The sequence below is a fragment of the Ischnura elegans genome, chromosome 8 (assembly GCF_921293095.1).
Source record: "Ischnura elegans chromosome 8, ioIscEleg1.1, whole genome shotgun sequence".
Taxonomy (NCBI): Eukaryota; Metazoa; Arthropoda; class Insecta; order Odonata; family Coenagrionidae; genus Ischnura; species Ischnura elegans.
This window is the reverse complement of record NC_060253.1, coordinates 61,739,818-61,761,338: the sequence shown is the minus strand read 5'-3', so window position 1 is coordinate 61,761,338 and position 21,521 is coordinate 61,739,818. Positions and strand designations below refer to the sequence as shown.

Sequence of the window (21,521 nt, the reverse complement as noted above, 5' to 3'; positions counted from 1 at the left end):
GGAAATCTCATTCCAGACATGGCGAAGAACTTATGAATCGTACTGTTCCATGAAAAGCAGTCATAGCAGGGCACAGTTTCATGAGCATATGGAGCAATCAGGCCATCTGTGACACACTGAAAAAAAATGAACATAGAGCTCTGGTGAATGCAAGTAACTTACAATTGTGATTTTTCTTTGCCTTTTACTCAATCCCTTAGAGTGAAAGAAAAAGAACTGGAAAACAGTGTGCTCTTACGAAAAATATACAAGGGAAGCCTGTTAATATTTTTTGAGTGAATCAACTGTGTGAGAGGGTGCTCTGTTAACATTGAGTATTTATACTTGCACAGCATGAATTAGTGGTTGACAGTCATAAATTTTACTTTGGGAAACAAATTAATCTCCAAGTTATGAGATGATTTAGTTAGAATTGCTGTCCTGGCTTTTAATACATTGCAGTGGCAGTCAAGTGAAGGAGCAGGCTTTGAGACAGTGGCATGGCATAGACAATGTATTGATACTTAAGTGATGCTCAGGCTATTCATGGCGTAGATGTGACACACCCATTTTAACTTTTAGTTGACTAGTTTTAGTACTAGAAAACTTATTAGCTTGTGTTGCACAGCTCTGGTGCACACCAAGTCTTCTCCATGCCGAAAGATAAGATGGCCGTATTGTACCAGATCTTTTATAAAGACTGCTTGCATTCCATGTTGTCATTCAGTTAAGTTTTGCCAAGGGATGTGGTTGTCAAAATAACCTTTTTACGCTTGCTTTTAAGTTGATATTTCCACCATTACCAGGAAAATAGGTAATCCTATTTTCTTTCAAGTTACCTAGTTGTGCACTGCTCTGAAGAGATAAACCTTGTAGTACAGTTATAAGTCCATTGGTTGACGGGGTCTTAGGGGCCTGGTAATATCTATTTTTTTACAAAATAATTCTTTTGACTGTTTGCTGCTCTTCAATTGTTATAATATGGTTCTTGCCATATTCTTTTCCCACTAAAACAAGCTTCCACTGTATTATTACTGCTTCTTGCTATTCTATGATGTTATGTGATCTCTGATCATTACAGCAGGTATAACTGTGGGAGCTTTTTTGGTGGTAAAAACTTATTTGACTATGTTTGGTGTGGTATTTTTATGTATCATGCAATATTTTTATAAAATATGCATTAACCATTCCCTTTTCCTTTTTATCGTTAAAGTTGGCAGCCCGAATCAAGGTTTCCACTCTCACAGGTTCGCCTACCCCCACCAGATAGCAATGCCAAGGTAGATTTTCAAGTTGACCAGGAGGTAGAGGTTTTCTCCAGGGCTAGTGAACAAGAAGAATGTGGGTGGTGGAAAGCTATTATCAAGGTAATGTGTTTTTGATTTACATTATTTATGAAGAATGGATTTGATTCAGACATTAAGTTCATAGGAGATGTTTTCATTGCTCTTAATTGTAATTAATATTCAATTGTTGTATTGCTGTTATTGATCTAGTTAGTATTTTGGGCTTTTGTGCACAGTGGAGTTAATGTAGCAGTTCTTCTTAAAGTATGGATTTTTACTAGTCAAATGATGCTATTTCCAGATGATGAAAGGGGACTTTGTTGTGGTGCAATATCTGGGTTGGGATAACACATATACTGAAATAGTTCCAGCAGAGCGGCTTCGCCCAAAAACCAATATGCCTCCAGTGGACAAGGGAACTTTTCATAAAGTAGAAGTGGAAGTACCAGAGGAACTCCGTGAATAGTGAGTTATTCATCAGGCCCACATTAACTGTTTACCTATTCCTGATAATATTTTTCATATTTTGACTCTTTTTTGACAACTCATTGATGGTAGGGCATGATTATGACGTGAAACAGAAAGGAGTTCCCATTCACTATTTTAGTAAAAACTGATTAATTCTTTTAATTTGTTTTATTGAAGAAATTCCAATTCTTAGCTGCTGTTTCCTTCTTGAGCAGCTGGTGTTCATGCAACATTTATACTTCCTGAAATTGATTGCTGTTTTAAATATGGTGCCAGTAAGATGGTTTTACAAAGCTATTTGCATCAAAGAATTTTCCTTTAAACATTTAATTTGAAGTTTTTATTACATTTTTATCATGTGGCCAGTGCTTAGTCTTTTTTCTAAGATATAGCCTAAGTGGGTAAATTAAGTGTGATTAATTTGCTTCATTTGTTTTAACGCCCTTGTAGTAGTGCCAAAATTGAGAATGCACATAAGGACTTCCAGAGGTCGATTGGAGCAGCTTCATGTCGATATGTACCAGATCGTGGAGTCCTTCTGGCAATATCAAGGTCTGAGTTGTGCCGCAAGAGATCAGCAATGCTACAGGAAATGCACTTCCGCAACATGACCCAGAAAGCTCTGCTGCTGAAGCGAACAGAAGAAGCAGCAAGGCAACTAGAATGCACTAAGCTTCAATCTTCTACTGGGTATGTTTTGTACCTTTTTCCCATCACACTTTTCTGCAAGTACTGCCTGTGATTGTTTGCCATCTAACCAAATTCAAATGCGACTGTAGTTAATAATGGGAAAGTGTGCTTTCAAGTGCTTTCGAATTCCAGTTTTGTTTCCATTGAACTTCAGAGTAGATATCTCTCTTCTGTCTTTCGTTTTCTTAACTGTTTGTGCGGAAGTGAGCATTCTTGCACAGAAGTGCACATTACTTCCATTTTGTCAAGTGCATCAGCCAGTTGTAATGTATTGTCAAATTTTCATGATGAACCCAAGGAAATGAATGGCATTGATCCATTCTTTGTGGGCTTAGTGGTTTTCTATTTTTTGGGGTTTTTGACCATTTGGTTTGTGCTATTTCACATAGAATTTGGCTACCTCTTGTAGGTTGAAAGACTTTGTTAATCATGGTGAATTTTAGGACAAAACCTCTTGGTCAACTATCCCTTCCATATCTGTAAGACCATCCATATGAAAGCAAGGCCCAGACAGCACCTCACCCATTCTTCTGTTTAACAATTCATTGCCTGGGATGTGCTCTTCTACCTGAATTCCCAGTACACGCATGCATCCTCTTACGCACAGAGCATACCCTGGTGCTGGAGGCGCTGGCATTTGTCATTGCCTCTAGTCTGTTTTTAGTTCATAAGGGTGTAGAAGGCCCCCATTCCATGGTGGGGTGACATATCAGTGGGCCATGGCAGGTCAGCTGTGGGTGGTGACCCACTGTGTTCTTTTTTTTTCCCCAACCACCCACATCATCGCATCCATCCCATGCATCCCTGGAAACCTCTTTTTCCTGATTCATCTAACCCATTCCTGAATGTCCTGGGGCAATCCCCCTTGTTCAATTCACCCACATATCCATTCCCCTATCCTTCCCAAACATGCTTAAACATATGCACATGGATTTGTCCCTCCACCAATGCAATCCCTCCCCATTCAAAATGGACTTCAATGATGCATACCCTTGTCCTTTCCGTCACGATCCCATGTCAATCTGGCCTGTTGGTACTCCTAAAGAGGAACCAATTCTGGAGGTGCCGGTGGAGGCAGCCGTGGTGGCCATCACCGCCTGTCGTCATCTTGCAATGATCAGCGGCAAGCCTGCTCTGAGTAGTTAACCTTTTGCCATAAATGTGTATTGGTGTTTTGGGTTGGGTTTATCTTTCTTTATGACAGCCCATTTAGGTCTGGGTGGTCACATAAATTGTCAGCCTGTTTGCCTGTTCTTTCAGAGGAAGAAATAATGCAGGAATGGCTAAGCATGTGCATGGGAACATTGAAAGCTCTCTGGTGTCATTTTGTGAAAAGTGGGTGCAAAAATTTGCCGATTGTTCACCATAAAGTGGAAGAAATTGTGTTACTTCTCACTGTCTTAACTGTTATGGATTTAATTCTACCAAATTTCTGAGGGTTTATTTTAATCAAGGGGATTTTTGTTTCATGAAGTTCGATTATTTAGGAGCCACTATTTTCATGGTCAATGCAGCAACATATTTCACCCTCCCATTCTGTCATTAGACCTTCTAACATTTTAAAAGTCTGTTGACCAGTGTTTACATCATCATTAAATGATTAGGTTGGAATTTAATTCATGTTTTCGATGGGTAGAGCATGGCTGTTTTGACAATGCTTATCTGTGATAGTTGTTCTGGCTGGGTATTCTTGTATTATTTCTTCCTCTTGTTAATGGCAGACTCTTGGTGTGTGTTGCACTAGGAATGGCCTTTGAAGAACGTAATGCCTTTGCTGTTTTTGGTCCTTATATCCCATTTTCATCATCTTGCTAAAAGTATGACCTGTCAATTCAAATCATTGATGTTGCCACAGCTCACAATGTGAATTATTAATGAATCCTTTGGATGAATAATGTGACATTTGTAATGTAACTTATTCAGTTTTATAATCAAAGAACTGATTGATATTTTTGTGCTGGAATTAAATAAGTGAATTCCTCTGCTAGGAAAGTGTCACTATCTCCCTGTACAGAACTTCTTGTAATTTGTTCATTTATATCCCTGAGCAATGCCTCATTTTTTTGTGTCTGCTGTAGGGATATATGAAATAGGACACTGAATTGTGATGCCCCGCCAATTGTTATACGTACCTCATGTGCCTTGACAACCGGTATCTTCATTTTGTTAAGTACATTGCCACCTCACTTTTGCACATTTCCATTTGTTGAAAAAATGTTGCACAAGGACAATAGCTCCATCTATGCGAACTAAGCCTGTCATAGTGTCTCTTAAGGTCTGGAAGGATTTTAAGTTGTGAAAAATGGTTATTTTAATACAGTCGGATCTGGATTAAACCACTTTGCATTGAATGTTTTTCTTCATTTAATTCTTATTTTTTGAGGTCCCTATTATCTCCTTATTAAAGCAATGTAAACATATATTTGGCGTTACCATTCTCTATTTTTCTGCACACTAGGTGGTAAAATTTTTCTTGCACAAAATGTTTTACTCATTTTAACGTTTTTTATGGTTCTTCTACAAATGAATATCCAAAACTTTGAACTTCTGCTCCTCAACAAAAATATTCTTATGTAATTTTAGTAAGGGTAGTTGAAACTGAGGTAGCACTTCTTCATTGACATTTCTTGTACAAATGCAGTGACATGGCCTTTGACTCACTTGCCGGGTGATTTGTCTTCCAATATCGTTTTATTCAGACCTTCCCAGTACCAGAGAATTTTTTTATTGTACAGCTGGTCATCGACTTTCGTACAATTCGCACTTTTGTACGTTCCAAATTGACTTTCGTGCAATAAATTCGGACTTTCAAATGTTGGTCTGTAATTTTTCTTAAATTCCCGCGATGTTTACTGAGCATCCCAACATTCAACTGTTTCAAATGGCAGTATATGAGAACAATACAAATGTATACAATCAAGGGAATTGTTGGTTGTTATATATTTAAAGCTGGAAATTCATTAAAATTGCGTGATTGACCATAATTAGCAGCCCAAACTGCCGGGCCGATCGAGCTGAGATTTTTTGTGGTAAAACTAAAAAAATATTCATCGGGAGAAAAAATCTGAAAATGCCAAAAAGTGCGATACTTTTCGAGATATATCGATTTACTTTAACATGGGCTCTTATGGAAAAAAAATAAATTTGCGATATGACCCACTTTACATCGCCGCACGCGGACGACATCCAAATGGGAAACATTAGTTTTTTGGCCGATTTTTTTGGCATGGGTTAGAAGCTTCCAAGTCGAGCCGATTTCGAGATATCGATTTACACGCGTTCTTATGTGATTTCGATTTGAGAGCTGGCGAACGAAACTTAAGCTATGTAGCTCGCGAAGTTGTTGGCACAAGCCTAACTATTCGTTAGACTTTGGGTTTTCTTTTTTAATTAGGTATTGTAATAGTTAATGAATTATTTCATTTTGAAATTTTCCCAAATTATTTTTTTGGCTTCCCGGCGATCGCCGCCATTCCTCCCCGCCAAACGGCTTGAGGTCGGACTCGGTAAGAAAAACGCGCATCGCCTTATAGGAGGGAGCATGGCAGTAGACGGGAGAAATACGATAAGTATGGGACGATACCCAATCAACCATCGCGGTCCATTCTTCGAAATGCATTGCTCTTTTGTTTTCAAATTATTATCTTAGGCCTCATGCACCATGGATGGGTATATGAGTTTGATATAAGGGCCGCCATTGCCTGTTCGGTGAACCTATGCTGCCATTGAAAAACGCGAATTTGCACTACTTGGTTGGTATTACAGGTAGACCAATGAAATTTGCAGGAATGGTACATCTTAGTATTCTTCACGGAGCAATGTTAAACATACTACTGCTGGTGGGCTCACCTTCGATATATATCGAATCTACGTTTTATTGTATTTTAACGAATGCTAATAAGTACTTGGAATATTCATAAATGGGGACAGATGTGCCGGCCTAACATTGAAAAAGACCAAGAAATGGAATACCAACCAATGAAATTGCGTATTTCAGAGTTCCGGGGTCAGCATAATCGAAAGTTCGATACGATTATTATACCAAATACGTAAAGTAGCATAACTTCTTAAATATTTTTGATAGACCGATAAAATTTGGTTATTTGGTACATCATAGTATTCCTCATAATTCAATGTAAAAATATAATTTGTATGTAGTCTCATATTCGATATATATCGATTCTGCGTTTTCTTAAAATGTATCGAATTGCTATACCACATAGTATGTAGCATCGAAGGGGTAAGTTGAGGTGGTATTAAATAGTTGATGATCGTAAAATGAATTCTGAATCATAAAAGTTGCGCATTTCACCATACAGGTGTCAGTGTAATCGAAAGTTCGATTCGATTATTATACCAAATAAGTATATTGGCATAACTTGATAAGTATTTTCGTTACACCAACGAAATTTGGTAAATGAGTACATCTTGGTATTTCTCATGAAGTACACTGGGAATACGTACTGTATGTAGTCTCATATTCGATAAATATCGAATCTGCGTTTTCCAAAAATATATCGAATTGCTATAATACTTAAGATTTAACATCCACGGGCATAGTTGAGAAGGTAATAGATAGTGTACGACCATAGAATGAAATTCTAATCAATAGCTATGAGCATTTTACTGTACAGATGTCAGAATAATCGAATGTTCGATTCGATTATTATAACAAATACGAATGTTGACATAACTTGATAAGTATTTAAGGTAGATGAATGCAATTTGGTAAATGAGTACATATTGGTATTCCTCATAATGCACAGGGGAAATATGTTTACTATATAGTCTCACATTCGATATATATCGAATCTGCCTTTCCTTAAAATATATCGAATTGCTATAACACATAGAATTTAGCATCCACGGACATAGTTGAGAAGGAAGTAGATAGTGTACGACCATAGACTGAAATTCTAATCAATAGTAATGGGCATTTTACTGTGCAGATGTCAGTATAATCGAAAGTTCAATTCGATTATTTTACTAAATACTTAAATTGCCATAACTTAATAAGTATTACTGTTAGACCAATGAAATTTGGTGAATTGATACATCTTGGTATTACACATAATGTGTTGTGTAAATATGTTTACTATGTTGTCTCATATTCGATATATATCGAATCTGCGTTTTCTTAAAATGTATCGAATTGCTATAATACATGGGATTTAACATCCACGGGCATAGTTGAGAAGGAAAGAGATAGTGTACGACCATAGAATGAAATTCTAATCAATAGCTATGAGCATTTTACTGTACAGGTGTCAGTATAATCGAAAGTTCGATTCGATTATTACAATAAATACGAATATTGACATAACATGATAAGTATTTCAGGTAGTTGAATGATATTTGGTAAATGGGTGCATATTGGTATTCCTCATAATGCACAGGGGAAATATGTTTACTATGTAGTCTCACATTCGATATATATCGAATCTGCTTTTACCTAAAATATATCGAATTGCTATACCACATAGAATTTAGCATCCACGGGCATAGTTGAGAAGGAAATAGATAGTGGATGACCATAGAATGAAGTTATAACCAAAAGCTATGAGCAATTTACTGTACAGATGTCAGTATATAATCGAAAGTTCGATTAAATCATTGTAAATTATACCAATATTGACATAACATGATAAGTATTTGAGGTAGATGAACGAAATTTGGTAAATGGGTACATATTGGTATTCCTCATTATGCACAGGGGAAATATGTTTTGTATGTTGCGTCAAATTCGATATATATCGAATCTGCGTTTCCTTAAAATATAACTAATTGCCATACCACATAGAATTTAGCATCCACTGGCATAGTTGAGAAATTAATTGATAGTCGATGAATAGAATTGTATAACCTAATAAAAATATGAATAGATTTTCGTATTTTTCAAAACAGATGTTACTTTTTTTTAAGTTCGATTCGATTACTGTAGAAAATATTCAAAATGACATATCTTCATAACTATTTCAGTTAGACCAATGAAATTTGAAGTGTTTTTGCATATTAGTATTCCTCTTACTTCGCAATAAAAATAATGAAGAGAATGGACTACCTTCAGATTTATATCGAATATGCGTTTTCATTAGAGATGGGTCGAATAGCAGATTTCTCGAATTCGAATATCGAATTCGAATATTAAATCATTGCTCGAATATTCGAATACCTCGAATTTCGAATACCTCGAATACTAAATGATGAATGCTGGTATGTTTGACTCGGTTGCCTATGCAGCAGGCAACACAAGATTTTGGGGAGTAATTTTGATTTCCTTTAAATGATTCGAACAGGAATTTAGCTGATTAATGAATATTTTAATTTTATGGAAACAATTGGGCATATAATTAATTCAACTAACATCGCTTTACCCTCACTCCTGCTGCCAAGTGCTAGCTGGCAATCTGAGGCAATTTGCAAAATACAAGCTCTTTTCCTCCGGATTTTCTTCAATTATTTTGTTAGTTATTATTATTAGTCCACCTTTGGGAGTTCTCACGAGATAAGAAGACGAATTGGAATTGCTATCAGGGAGAAACCAAATATTCTGAGAAAATATCCCTTTGTCTGGGACTGTAACAATAAAGATTTATAGCACCACTCATAAATTGTAACTTGATATTAGTTTTCGGAAAAAAATACGGCATCAACTCCCGAGAAGCTCTGCTGCTCATATCGAGTTTCGCCAGAATGCTAAGTCTCCGTCGTGTTTTGACATTTATTTCTTTGCGTAAAATGCTTAAATAAACTCAAAAATACGTCGTGTTTGGTCTTATTCTTTTTGAAATTACGCGCACATTACTAATATTTCAATTCAATAAAGGTGTAACATCAATTGACGAAAGTCATTCTTAGACACCCTTTGTGCTAATAGATGACTCATGCAGCGGTTGACCTCCACAGAAATGGGGAACTTCGAAGCTGGTAGGAAAAAAAAGGTCAGTGGGGGAGGAAAGGGAGGGCCCGAAACACGTTTCTATTGTTCTCGCGTATTTTTTCGAAGCTAAGGTCTTCGTAATATGATCCCTGCGCGAGCTGTGACCTTAAGGGTGGGGCCCGAAAGACGTTTCTATTGTTCTCGTGTAACTTGGTATTTTTTCGAAGCTAAGGTCTTCGTAATATGATCCCTGCGCGAGCTGTGACCTTTTTTTTATTTCGAAGAAGACGAAAGCCTCAGAGGGGGGGCTGTGCTGAATGGAGAGGGATCCCGGATCTAGGGAAATGCGCTAATGTAAGTATCCCACGTTACTCACACAGCTGTTGACCTCCAGAAATGGGGAACTTCGAAGCAGGTAGCCAGAAAAAGGTCAGTGGGTGAGAAAAGGGGGGAGGGCGTGAAACACGTTTTTATTGTTCTCGTAACTCGATATTTTTTTCGAAGCAGTGGACTTCGTAATGCGATCCCTGCGCGATCTGGGACCTTTTGTTTGATTTCGGAGAAGAGGAAAGCGTCAGAGTGGGTGAGGCAAGTGTTGAATGGAGGGGGATAGCGGATCGTGGGAAATGACCTAAGGTTGCTATCCCACGGCACTGAGGTTCTCCTGGTGGGGGGAATCGGGGATTTTCGGATTTTTTCACCCGACCATTTTCGGTTCCCCTCGTCGAACTCTTTTCACCGCTAAAATCCACGAATTTGATGTAATTCGTCAACTTGCGTAAAACGGCGCTGCGAGCACTAAACGACTAGAGTTCTCTTCATTTTTCCGAGTCGACCAACGACGTGCGTGCGACAGTGTATGACGCGAAATTCAAAGTATTCGAGGCGGTACTTTTCGCATAATTATTCGAAACCTCGAATATCGAATACTTTCTAATATTCGAGGTATTCGAGTATTCGCGGATACTATTCGCACATCTCTAGTTTTCATAAAATATGTCGAATTGCTTTAACATTACGTGGTGAAATTTTCGAACTTTTTACCAACTTATGGATCCAGGACTAGGCTACAATTGACACCACCATATCTTCTACCCTTTACACACCCGCTTGAAGAATTCAAGCACCCAATCGACTCGTTTAATTTAATCGAGGTGATTTATTTGAGAGAGAGATTGCCTGCTATAGGCTCCTTCGTCAAGTGAAGAAGAAAGCTGTAGTTCATCCTTTATTGGAGAAATTTTTCTAAAAAGTAGACTAGACAACATCAAACAGCTTTCAATAAAATTACTAAGTCCTTTTTTCTAATCATGTTTTTCCGTTTGAGTGCTGTTTAAATCATGTACACCTTCAGCAAAAATATTGTACAAAATATCATCCGAATTCCGTTTGTCTTTTTTGAATATATGAAATATACGAGATCACGAATGTCACCTGCCGAGGAATTTTTATTTTAAAATTTAAAGGTAACAATAGTGAGGCTTCAACAATTACATTCAGTTATGCTTCTGGATGTCTTTTTATTTATAGTGGACATAATAAGTGGAATGTCAACTTAAACACCGTGATGAAGTTTCACGCGGTATCCAATGGAGTTCTTGTTTTTTTAGCTTTTATTTACATTTTCTGTGAATTCGAAAGAAATTACTTGTGTGGAATTTTACTAACGTATTATTAAACATTAGTAAATGGAAATAAAATCAGTGTAAAAAATAGGGTCTTAGTACGTATATTTCCCTCTTTTAGAACCCCGAATTAGTATAGAACTGAATGATTTGACTTTCATTCACGTTTTCAGGAACGCATTGTGTGCGAAAGTCTGGGACCGCCTGTATTCAATCTAATTATGTTAAGTCACTCTTAAATTGCCTGTGGCCACTTTATCTTACACTTTTTGAGTTTGACCTAAATGTTAGTGATGACAGAAGTCATTCTCTGAGGCTATGGTGATGTTTTGCTGCTAATGTTTGTCATTGATAGCTTTCTCTGCTGTTGTACTGCTGCTGTTATCATTATTTTGTGTCACCATGGGCTTGCATACTAGAAAAAAGATTTCTTTCTTTTGGTGACCACCCTAGATGCCAAATTGTTTGTGCTGGAGGCTTTTTAATGGCTCATTTCGGTTGGGCGACAGAGTTGGCAAAATTCTAGAAAACCTTCCATTGAATAGATATTCTATATTTTAAAAATTAGGAGCAATGTTCTTCTGCTGTTCCTCTATTTTGCTCATCTTTAATGATGCAATGATGATCATTTTTCAAGTAATTTCTGCAGAATAAGATTGAAATAAAAATGCATCACGACCTCTCAGAATTTAAAACATTATGACCGCAAAAATTGGTTAAAAGTATAATTCCTATTTTTTAGCTGTTATATGAAAAGAGTGTTTGATCTTTTCTGGGAAGAGCACCTTAAATTGATGACATTTGTTTTCATTGCTTGTGATATTATTAAGCATAATTATATTTTTTTATTCATTGAAAGCTGTTCCAATAGTTATGCACTTACAAGACTCGAAAACCCTTCTCAAACTCTCCAAAAAGCCAATTGTGGAAGGTCATCATCCAGTGCTCAATATTTGTCCTAGAGTAAATTTTTATTAAGAGAAGTATTTGAATGAAAATGCAGGGTGCTTGCTTGAATTTTAAATCTATTACATTTTTTTCGAACTTGTTTTCTCACTTAAAATCTTAATATTACTCATGTTTATTACTCATCTTAAAGAAGTATAGGGATTACCCTTAGCTTCAAAAACCACCATCTTTTTATTTGTGAGACACTTGTAACCTCAAATGAGCCTACGTGCAATACTTACACTAATGTTCAACCAGAAAACTTCAAATCAAGCGGGAATTTTTTTGAAAATGTGAGCTAAGTTATCATTCTTGAATTTTCTTAATGATGCTACACAAATGAGAAAGTTTGCTATAATTTTAAATTGTTTGGTCTTGCAGGAACGTCAATGTCACATCATTGTCATAAATTTTGGTTATCAGTGGATATTAAGTAATGGTATATGTTTTATAAAAGCCAATACTATTTTCTTTAAAATGTGTCGGCAGTGACTGATGGCCACACTAATGCCAAAACCTGCTTACTATTTGTGCTACCTTCTATGACATTTTTCCCTTTCCTTGGTGGTTACCAAAATCCTTGCTATAAAATTCTTTGCATCACGCAAGTCCAGAATTTTGATTCCTTTTCAGTTTTGACATTCAAACTGAAAAGTTCCTATTAGGGGTCAATCCACTTGTAGAATGTTTGAAATGCAGACACTTTGATTCAAAAATGATGTGTTATAGGTTAATTACCTTAGCTTCTCAGCAATTTTCTTAGAACAACTAGCAACTTTTTGAGAGGGTATCAATTTAAAATAGGTGTGTCACTTTCTTAGAATCAGCTCTGAGCATAGATGGATCTAGTGTTTTTACATTATTTTCTGATTCTTGAAGTTTTATATAATTTCTTGGCTAGCATATTGCTGTGCTTGCTCAACGTACAATAAGAACACCATTAGAGCTGTGAGGTAGTTGAAGGAAGGTTGAGGTAGTGGAAAGTCTTAGGTAGCTATATGGGGTTTGATAAATTTGGATGACATCACATCAAATGACGCTACTTGTGCAGTTGAACAGGTTGTTTGTACTGAATATAATCAGTATCAAAAAACATAGGTGCACAGTCAGGGTATTTTATAGCATTAATGAAATGTCATATTAAATAAAAATTACTGTCTAGTAAACTCAGTCTATGGTTGAAGAGTTTTCGAAAAGAAAAATTATTTAGGATCTGTATCATAAGGCTGGCGAGGTTAGAAGGGTCTAGTGCAGCGGTTCCCAAACTTTTTCTATCCGCGACCCATTTTAGCTCATTCTTTTTAGCCGCGACCCCCTAAAAATGGTCGTCCAAGTTTAAGTACGTTGTTTACCATATTATTAGTATCTCGCGACCCCTTTCCGAACGGCCTACGACCCCCTTGGGGGTCGCGACCCCCACTTTGGGAACCGCTGGTCTGGTGTAAATTCTATGTTCCAGTGTCCATTTTTCATTGACCTGTGAATTTATCATTTAAAAAATGGTAGTTGAAATTTTGTTTCAGAAGTCACCCTACTTCTAATCGTGTTGGATACGATGAGTTTTTTTTTTTCTAAATATTTCTTGATAATTTCGGTGATTTAGTGAAGCATTTGACCGTCATCTCCATAATTACATTTTCACTTCAGTTCATCCCACTCTTACTAAAATATTATGGTAATAGTAACTTGCTCTTAATTTAGTGGCCTTACCCTTCTTCGAAAAATTTAAAATTGTGAAAATTCTCTCTTAAATGTCAGTAGAAGACATTGCAGGACCAATAAGAATAATAGTTATGGATTAATTTGTGATGGTTATGCAGTTGAGCCTCTAATTAGTGGAGTCATACGGACTCAAAATTCCTAACTTTGTGAATCCGAGGATTTGTGAAGTGGAGGACAATTGTGTGTAGTAGATAATATGCTTTGTTTCCTGGCATATGATTACCCACTCTTTTTATGGTCTTGTGTTTGACTAAAAGTGGGGTAAAATTCAGCACAATGACAATTTTCTTTTATATTGGTATATATAATGTTGATGGTCAAAATTGTTGCAACCACAGATTTAATTTTTAGCTTCCAATATTAGTGTTGACCAAGTCAGTGACAGTGGTGATGATTCACCTAAAGCACAGTGATGACTAACCAACATCGAATTAAAAATTGCATTATCAATTATGGGCATGTTAACCAACACTCCTACCTTTGCCCTCCATCCTATGCCCCCTCACTCCCTGTGGTATTTCTGAGTCGACAATAATACTTGTGTGCTAGATGAGTGTGTCATTTTGCAGATTTATTGTCATAATAAGCAGGAAAATTAATGTGCAGCTGAAAGCCTGGTCTTAGGTCTGACCCATGCGTCCTCTGTACACGTTGAAATGTGTTGTTCTCATTATCCTCTTTAATGCTAATGATGGAGGGAAGCCTCTTGGCTTGGCTGGTGCCATTCATTTGGGTCATGAGAGTGTCAAGATTTGTTTGTGAAAAAAGTGAAGCTAAATGGAAAGGTCCTTATTCTTGAGGAGTTGGAATAATGTAATGCTCTGGGGAAGTGCCTTCGTAGGAAATGGGCACACCTTGCTTGGGAAGGGCTTCAAGGGAGATCTTCTGCTTTAAATATTATTTTCAATTCTTCATTATGCACATGTGTAAAGAAAATACTGGTTCAGTCAGATTTAGTGTTAAAGAAATAATGCATCTTGAAGATAGGGAAGAAATTTATGAGAGAAATCTCGAGTGCCTTGGTGTTACATGTGTTGCTATGAAGAGGAAATAGAAATTGAGAGTTACAATTGCAGAGAGAGATTTTCAGGTGCAATGACTGATGGCTGAAATAAGCATTTGCATGATTAAACAAATAGGTTCATCAATGAGCGTCATTGCGAGAAAAAATTGGCAATATCATAGAATATATTTATTTTTATTCCAGGTAGTTTGTTAATCTATGGAATTTTAAGAAAAGTTTTCATTCTTTTGACCCATTAGCGGCAATTTCATTTAGCATCTGGGCTAAAGTGAGCTAATTATAATGTGGCTGTGTCAATGATTTGAATTTACAGTCTATGTAAATAACTATTTACTTTTATAAAATTGTATTATTAGACATTGTAACTGTCATTGTTGTCATTTTACTCTAATTTAACAGTCTTTCATTGCTGTTCTTTTAAAGCCATTTAAATATCTAAACACTAATACCTATTCTCAGTCTTCAACAGTTTCTTTCTCACAAATATCTTTGTTTATTTATTTTTAAGCATATATTACTATCTAGTCATTAATAGTTGGCAAAGTCTTGTATTATTTAAGCCATGCTTTCATGTATGATATCATATCATGATTTAATTGCAAACTACCAAACTTATGAGGTTAACAATGGATTCACAATTTTTTATGCTATGATTTCTAAATATTTCCTTTACTTCTTCTAGTAACTTCCTTTAACTTTTGATTTTGTAAGGTTATACCTCTGTTCATACATTCATTTGATATTCTTACTTAGCATATTTTTGTTGTTCCAAACTATTTTATATGAATGTATTTAAAGACTTACAAGAAACTCAGTAACCAAGTTTCAAATATTCATTTGAGTGCCATATATGCTGTTTCATTCATATTTATCAGTTTGGTCCAGAGCTTTTTGCATTAAGCCTAATGTGATAATTGTAACTGCCGATGCTTAAGTTAAAATTTTCTCAAATTAACACTGGTAAAATCCCTAGAGAAATTAGTAGCCTGTTTTTATTTCTTCGTAGTCTCTGTAGATTTCATGACTAATTACCACATAAAATTTTATTTAATTCTTATTGAAGAACTTCTTTTCTACCAATTTTATCATAACTATTCAGCATAATGTAGCATGCTTAAAAGCCCTTGCTTTATTTGTTTCCTCCTTCATCTAAGGGATCATTTGGTCCTTAACACTAACAGTTTAACATGGTCATGGAAATGATCTTGTGACTACCTGGATATCTTTAAAATATTCTGCAATAGAATTATCAACCAGCAGTCTGGCTTGTCAGCAACCAATAGCCTCTGGCCTTCCTTGAGTCCATACCTTATCTCCCATAATTCTCAGCCTAATTGAAACACAGTTCTGAAAAACTGGGAAAAACCATTCCCTTATTCTTCCTGGATACACATCCCCTCCTAACTATGCTTAACTGTCATTTCTCTAATATTTGATGCACATGATTAAAGAAGATACTCATTGTCAGTTGCCCAATGATTCCAAAATTTTTGGTGCTTTTCATTCATTATCCATTACCCACCTCATTATATTTCAATATTGAATGTGTGAAGGGGCTGACACCTGCCCTTGTGTTGCATTATTTCAAGCATGTTGACTTCCAACTGTGCACTTTCATGAATTAATCATCTTATGATTCATCTTTAGCTAAGGATTACTTGTTTGTTGTTTTAGTTCTTCTCTTGCTCTCATTCACATAAACACCATCCTGTCAGTCTTCATTGCACTTGTGTTCATGGGAATACATTGCTCTAACTTCATTAGTTGATTTTCTATGTTGTGTTTCCAATATCCTTTGTGACATTATTTTAGTTCCAGTGCTTTCTATTATTGTTTGGAGTCAATCACGTCTGTTTAAAATGTACATTCATTTCTCCTCCTCAGATGTTTCTTTGTTTGCATACCTACCAATTACATATTCAAGCTTTTTTGTCCAGAAATGCTAAGTATTACCTGTCAGTGGCTGAGAGAGTGAACTTGTTCATTAAATTTTCTTTATATATCTCTTAAGCTTTTCAATTTACATACTTTTTGTTTCTGCATCATAGATAGTGAAATATCTATGTGCCACAAATATTGATATTATTAGTTTACAATTAATTTGAGTCTCTGTGATTCCTGGACAAATATCCTCTTTTCACAGCTGTTCCGGGCTGTACTTTGGTTTATCTCTTTATGTTTCTTGATGTGTCCTCTTCTCATTGAATATTTGTCAAGGTCTCTTGAATTGTTACTTGCAGTATTAATTTCCTAAATTGTCTCAAGCGACCTCACCGTTCATCGTATTTTTTGCCAAATATTTGGTACCAAAAAATTAATATCAGCCTCATAGAGGCAAGATTAGAATTTGCATGCTAAAATTAATGGGAGATTTCTCCTACACCTTAGCCAAACTGTTGGTGTTGCAAAAGTATAGCATCTGCATTTAATTGTGCCACAGCATGCGCATAAAGCTACCTTCCAAAAGCCCCTCACCAGTCATGCTAAATATATGTACCTTGACTGTGCATGCCTGGTCAGTGGTATATATTTTGCTGTAATTACTTTAGAAATTGGCTGCCTGGTAGTTGCATTGATAGTTACTTGAGCAGCTGCTGTTTTGTGTAACAAATTGTTTCAGATTCTAGAAGTACAAGTGCGTTGGTTTGTTTGTGTGTATGTGTGCAGGGGGTTGGAAGGTGGTTTTAAGCTCCCTTCTCCCAAGCCCTTTGGCACGGTATGCTCTTGCTCTGTCGCTCCTTACGTGGGATGCGCCCCAAACAAAGGGCCCTCCCTTTCAAACCTCCCCCCACCCATTTTATAAAGAATATGAAATGCTAGCCATTTTCTCGATCGTGACGCCCCCCACACGTGGCAACCCAATTCACTCCCTGACATTCCACGCTTCACGGATGCCCGCACCCGTGATGCCATTCCTCGCCTCTCCCCACCCCTCTTCTTGTCCCCACGGCCAATCCTGAATGAATTGCCCCTCCCCCTCCGCGCTCGTCTTGCCCATCCTTCTGTTACCCATGATCATCATACCCTCTGTTGGGGCGCCCACGAATCGCCTAACCTCTGCGCTCCCTCCTGTCCCCCCTCCTCTCCCTTCCTTCGCCTCCTGACCAGCAGCGGCCACACGGATGAGTTCAGCGTGCGGGAGGACCTGATGGGCCTGGCGATAGGGGCGCATGGTGCAAACATTCAGCAGGCGAGGAAGCTTGAGGGAATCACCAACATCGAGCTGGAAGAGAATTCATGCACCTTTAAGATATATGGAGAGGTAATTTCCTTCCTCTTTTTAGTTGTTTATAACTCTAGTGGTTAATGTTCTTCAAATTTGAACTGAAATGGGTATGGTCGTGCATTGATGGATTATCAGCTGAGTGGAGTTTGGGTTGGAATATAGGCATTGATTTTGAATGGCTACTTTTGACATGTGACTGGGATCTCTTCAAGAAAGTTTCCCTTCCAGGGTATATGATAAATTTCCCACAATATATTAGAATATGCATCCTTGTTGGTTTCAAAAAATCTTGTTTTTATTGACTCTAGACTTTCAAGTTGTTAAATCAAGAATAATATGCTACTTAAGACTTCTTTTGCATTTTTTTCTGAAAACTGAAGTCTCAAAGAGAGGACTATATTCAGAGTAATGCAATTTTTTCTTATACCTAGCAAGTGTAAAAGAATTTTAATAATTTTTATTTATTGCAAGCTTCATTTCATCCGTATTTTCCTGTGCAAAATGTTGATTTATATGCAGCTGAGGGTTTTACTTATGGAATTTTACTCTCAAGAGATGAAAGATGTTCGAAATTATGCCAATCAATAGCATGTGTGCAAAGTTATTTTTTAAGGGTGTGATGTTTGTTTTGCCTTTGACACTTGACCATTTTTAGTGTATATATTTAAAAAATGGTAATTTGGTGTAACCTTAAGTTTCTTCTCGGCCTCTTTAAGTTACAAGGCTATTTGCTCGTGGAATACCTAGGCTTTTATAAATCTCACCCACTGCTGTGTGGCAAATGGACATGTGGGTATTTGTTTTTACTAAATAATAAAACATTGAAGATAAAGGTAAAATATAAAGTTATAAGTTGTAGGACCTGATTAAATAGTTATCAAGTTATGTTATTGGCAATTCTTTTTATTTTTTTCATTTTGATGTGGTGGTTTTGGCTTTGTGACTAATTAGTGTCGTGTCCTGGAAAGTTAGGTATTTTGATATTAATGTTGGGGTTTTTTTTTCGGTTTTCATTATTTTTGGATTCCTTGTATTTCTTTTATGATACCCATGTATTCAATTATCTATTGCAGACTCGTGAGGCTGTGAAAAAGGCAAGGAGTATGCTGGAATACAGTGAAGAACACATCCAAGTTCCAAGGTACTTGGTTGGAAAGGTTATTGGCAAGAACGGGAGAAATATACAGGAAATTGTGGATAAGAGTGGAGTGGTAAGTTTTTTCACATGAAGATTAATATTTTTGCTGCTTTTGAGTGAGAATAGTAATTCAAGTGTAGTTAAGTATCTCATGAAATATCGTTTGGAAAATCTCAAAGTCTCAGGCCTCTTTTAACTACTGACCAGATAAATGTTACAGGGCACAAGGTGAATAATTAATTATAGCCCATTTTGGGTTTAATTTTATCAGAAAAGCTAGGTTTTCATTTTTAGTCTTTCATTAAGTTAATGTAATTTTTCTCATAGATTTTCTTTGCCTTGGCTTTTAAATTTTTGTTTCTGAATAGGAGGAATTTGATTGTTTTTGTGGTAGCTCTTAGTGATGGACTCAAGTATTAAATATAGTATCTAGTTTACATTAAATTTTATTCTGATGTAGCATTTAAGGGATGTAATTACTGGCAGGCTCCATTTTTCTTAGGAAAAAATGGAGCCTGCCTTTGAGTACATTCTTATTATGAAAGCAGGAAAAATTATAGATCTATGCTAATCTAGCAACATGCATTTCAAGCAAATTGCCATAGCAGTGTTACTGATTCATCTGTTATCATTTCTAGTTTTGCAGTATAGCTCACAATTATGCTATAAAAATGTTATTATAACCACAGTAAAACTTATTCAATATTGCATAAGAGAAAGTGCATGAATTATTATTGATGCTGTCATGTGTTGTCTTATTGCCAAAAATCATTTTGATGATTTGCTCCATCTAAAAGGAAGGTTTGAAATTCATTGGTTTTTGTGTTAATATTTTTATCAGGATTTATTGAAGAAATTGTGTAAGTACCTTGATTTGAAACTACAGTGGAACCTCGATCTATCGTTTTTCAGGGGTACGGATGAAAAAAACTATGAATGCGGGAAAACGATCGATGCGGGAATGTTTGACCAGGTTGCCTATGTCCCAGGAAACTCGGGATTTTTGCAAAATATGATATTCATTAAAGAATTCAAACAAGATTTTAGCTGATTACAGGATTATTATTACTATATCGAAACATATGATTGTTGATTCGACTTATATCTCTTTCAAATATCCTAAAGGAACACGCCACCTCGCTAAAAAAACGTTTGCACTGCACTCTGCATTTTCACTGCTATTATGGATTTCTGTCTGATAAAAAAATTCTTATCCATCAAATGCCATTTCAAGTACACGTATTTACGAGAGCAATATGCATGTTATGCCTAAAACAACCGCTTTCGCTGATGCACTGATTGGTTGCGAGATGGATCATAAAGGCCAAAAATAGTTTATTACTTGAAATGTTCCTTTCTAACAATTAAATTTTTAATATGATTGAGGCGATATGTAAAGCATTAACAATGTTGCGATAATCGTCAGTGGCACGCCCACCTGATCCTCGGCTTCATCCCACTTCTTGTTTTCACCAGGTATCTCGCTCTACCCCCACCCCTGCCATCATGTGCTAGCGGACAACCCAAGGCGCTCTGCAATATTCACGCGCTTATAGCCCGGATTCTTTTCTTCGTCTTCAATTATTTTGAGTCCATCTTTTATAGTTCTCACTTGTTTCTTCAGAAGGGCCATGGTCCGAAGGCGAATAAAAATAAAACTATTAAAAATGAAACCGGACTTGATTGAACCCACATAGAAAACACTCACTGGTCAACTCACCCTGGAAAGTACGGAACTACTCGTACGATGTGAAGTTTGGCACTAATGGCATCGCGTACGGCGTAAGCAGAGCTTACTGCAGAGGGTGAAGCATGACAATATAACTGCGCGATGAAATTTTTTGTCCTATAGAGAAGGCAACTTACCCACTCATTTCTAACAATAAGTAGCGTAGCTCTAGATGAGCAGATGAATTCAGATTGCTAGTAGGGAGAAACAAAATATGATGAGAAGACATCGCTTCCTTAGCAACTCTGACAAGTGAGACTTAAAGTATAATTCGTAAATTGTAACCTGAAGCCCTGTTTTCGGAAAAAAAAAAATGCTGCATCAACTGCCGAGAAGCTCACAATCAGTGCGAGGATATCAAGATTCGCCAGAAATCGCCATCGTTTTATTCCAACTATTTCCTTGCCTTAAATGCTTAAATAACGTAAGAAATACGTCGTGTTTACTATCATTCTTTTTGGAATTACGTGCGCATTACTAATATTTCTATCCAATAAAAGTATAATACCAATTGCCGAAATTCATTGTTAGACACCTTTTGGGCTAATAGGTGATTCATAGGCTGAAAAAATTCAGTGGGAGAGAATCGGAGAGCGTGAAACACGATTCTATTGTTCTCGTGCAACTCGATATTTTTTTCGAAGCTAAGGTCTTCGTAATACGATCCCTGTGTGAGCTGGGACCTTTTTTTGTTGGGGAGAAGAGGAAAGCTTTAGAGGGGGGAGGCTAGTGCTGAATGGAGTGGGATAGCGGATCTTTATCTTGGGAAATGCTAAATGCGCTAATGTAAATATCCCACGGTACTC

General features: G+C 36.6%; 1 protein-coding gene across 7 annotated transcripts in view; it reads left to right on the top strand.

Annotated features, from left to right (window-relative positions):
- The window catches only part of LOC124163476 (fragile X mental retardation syndrome-related protein 1-like), a 44,063-nt gene that overhangs the window by 9,331 nt on the left and 13,211 nt on the right, over positions 1–21,521 (top strand). For 3 of the 7 annotated variants that reach the window (XM_046540405.1, XM_046540404.1, XM_046540406.1), the window contains exons 3-8: positions 1,193–1,346; positions 1,567–1,730; positions 2,184–2,423; positions 3,469–3,561; positions 17,731–17,884; positions 18,922–19,059. In XM_046540405.1, coding sequence (XP_046396361.1) covers positions 1,193–1,346; positions 1,567–1,730; positions 2,184–2,423; positions 3,469–3,561; positions 17,731–17,884; positions 18,922–19,059 — 943 coding nt within the window. The remainder of the gene's footprint in view (positions 1–1,192; positions 1,347–1,566; positions 1,731–2,183; positions 2,424–3,468; positions 3,562–17,730; positions 17,885–18,921; positions 19,060–21,521) is intronic. The other 4 variants (XM_046540410.1, XM_046540409.1, XM_046540407.1 and 1 more) reach the window with 3 other exon arrangements.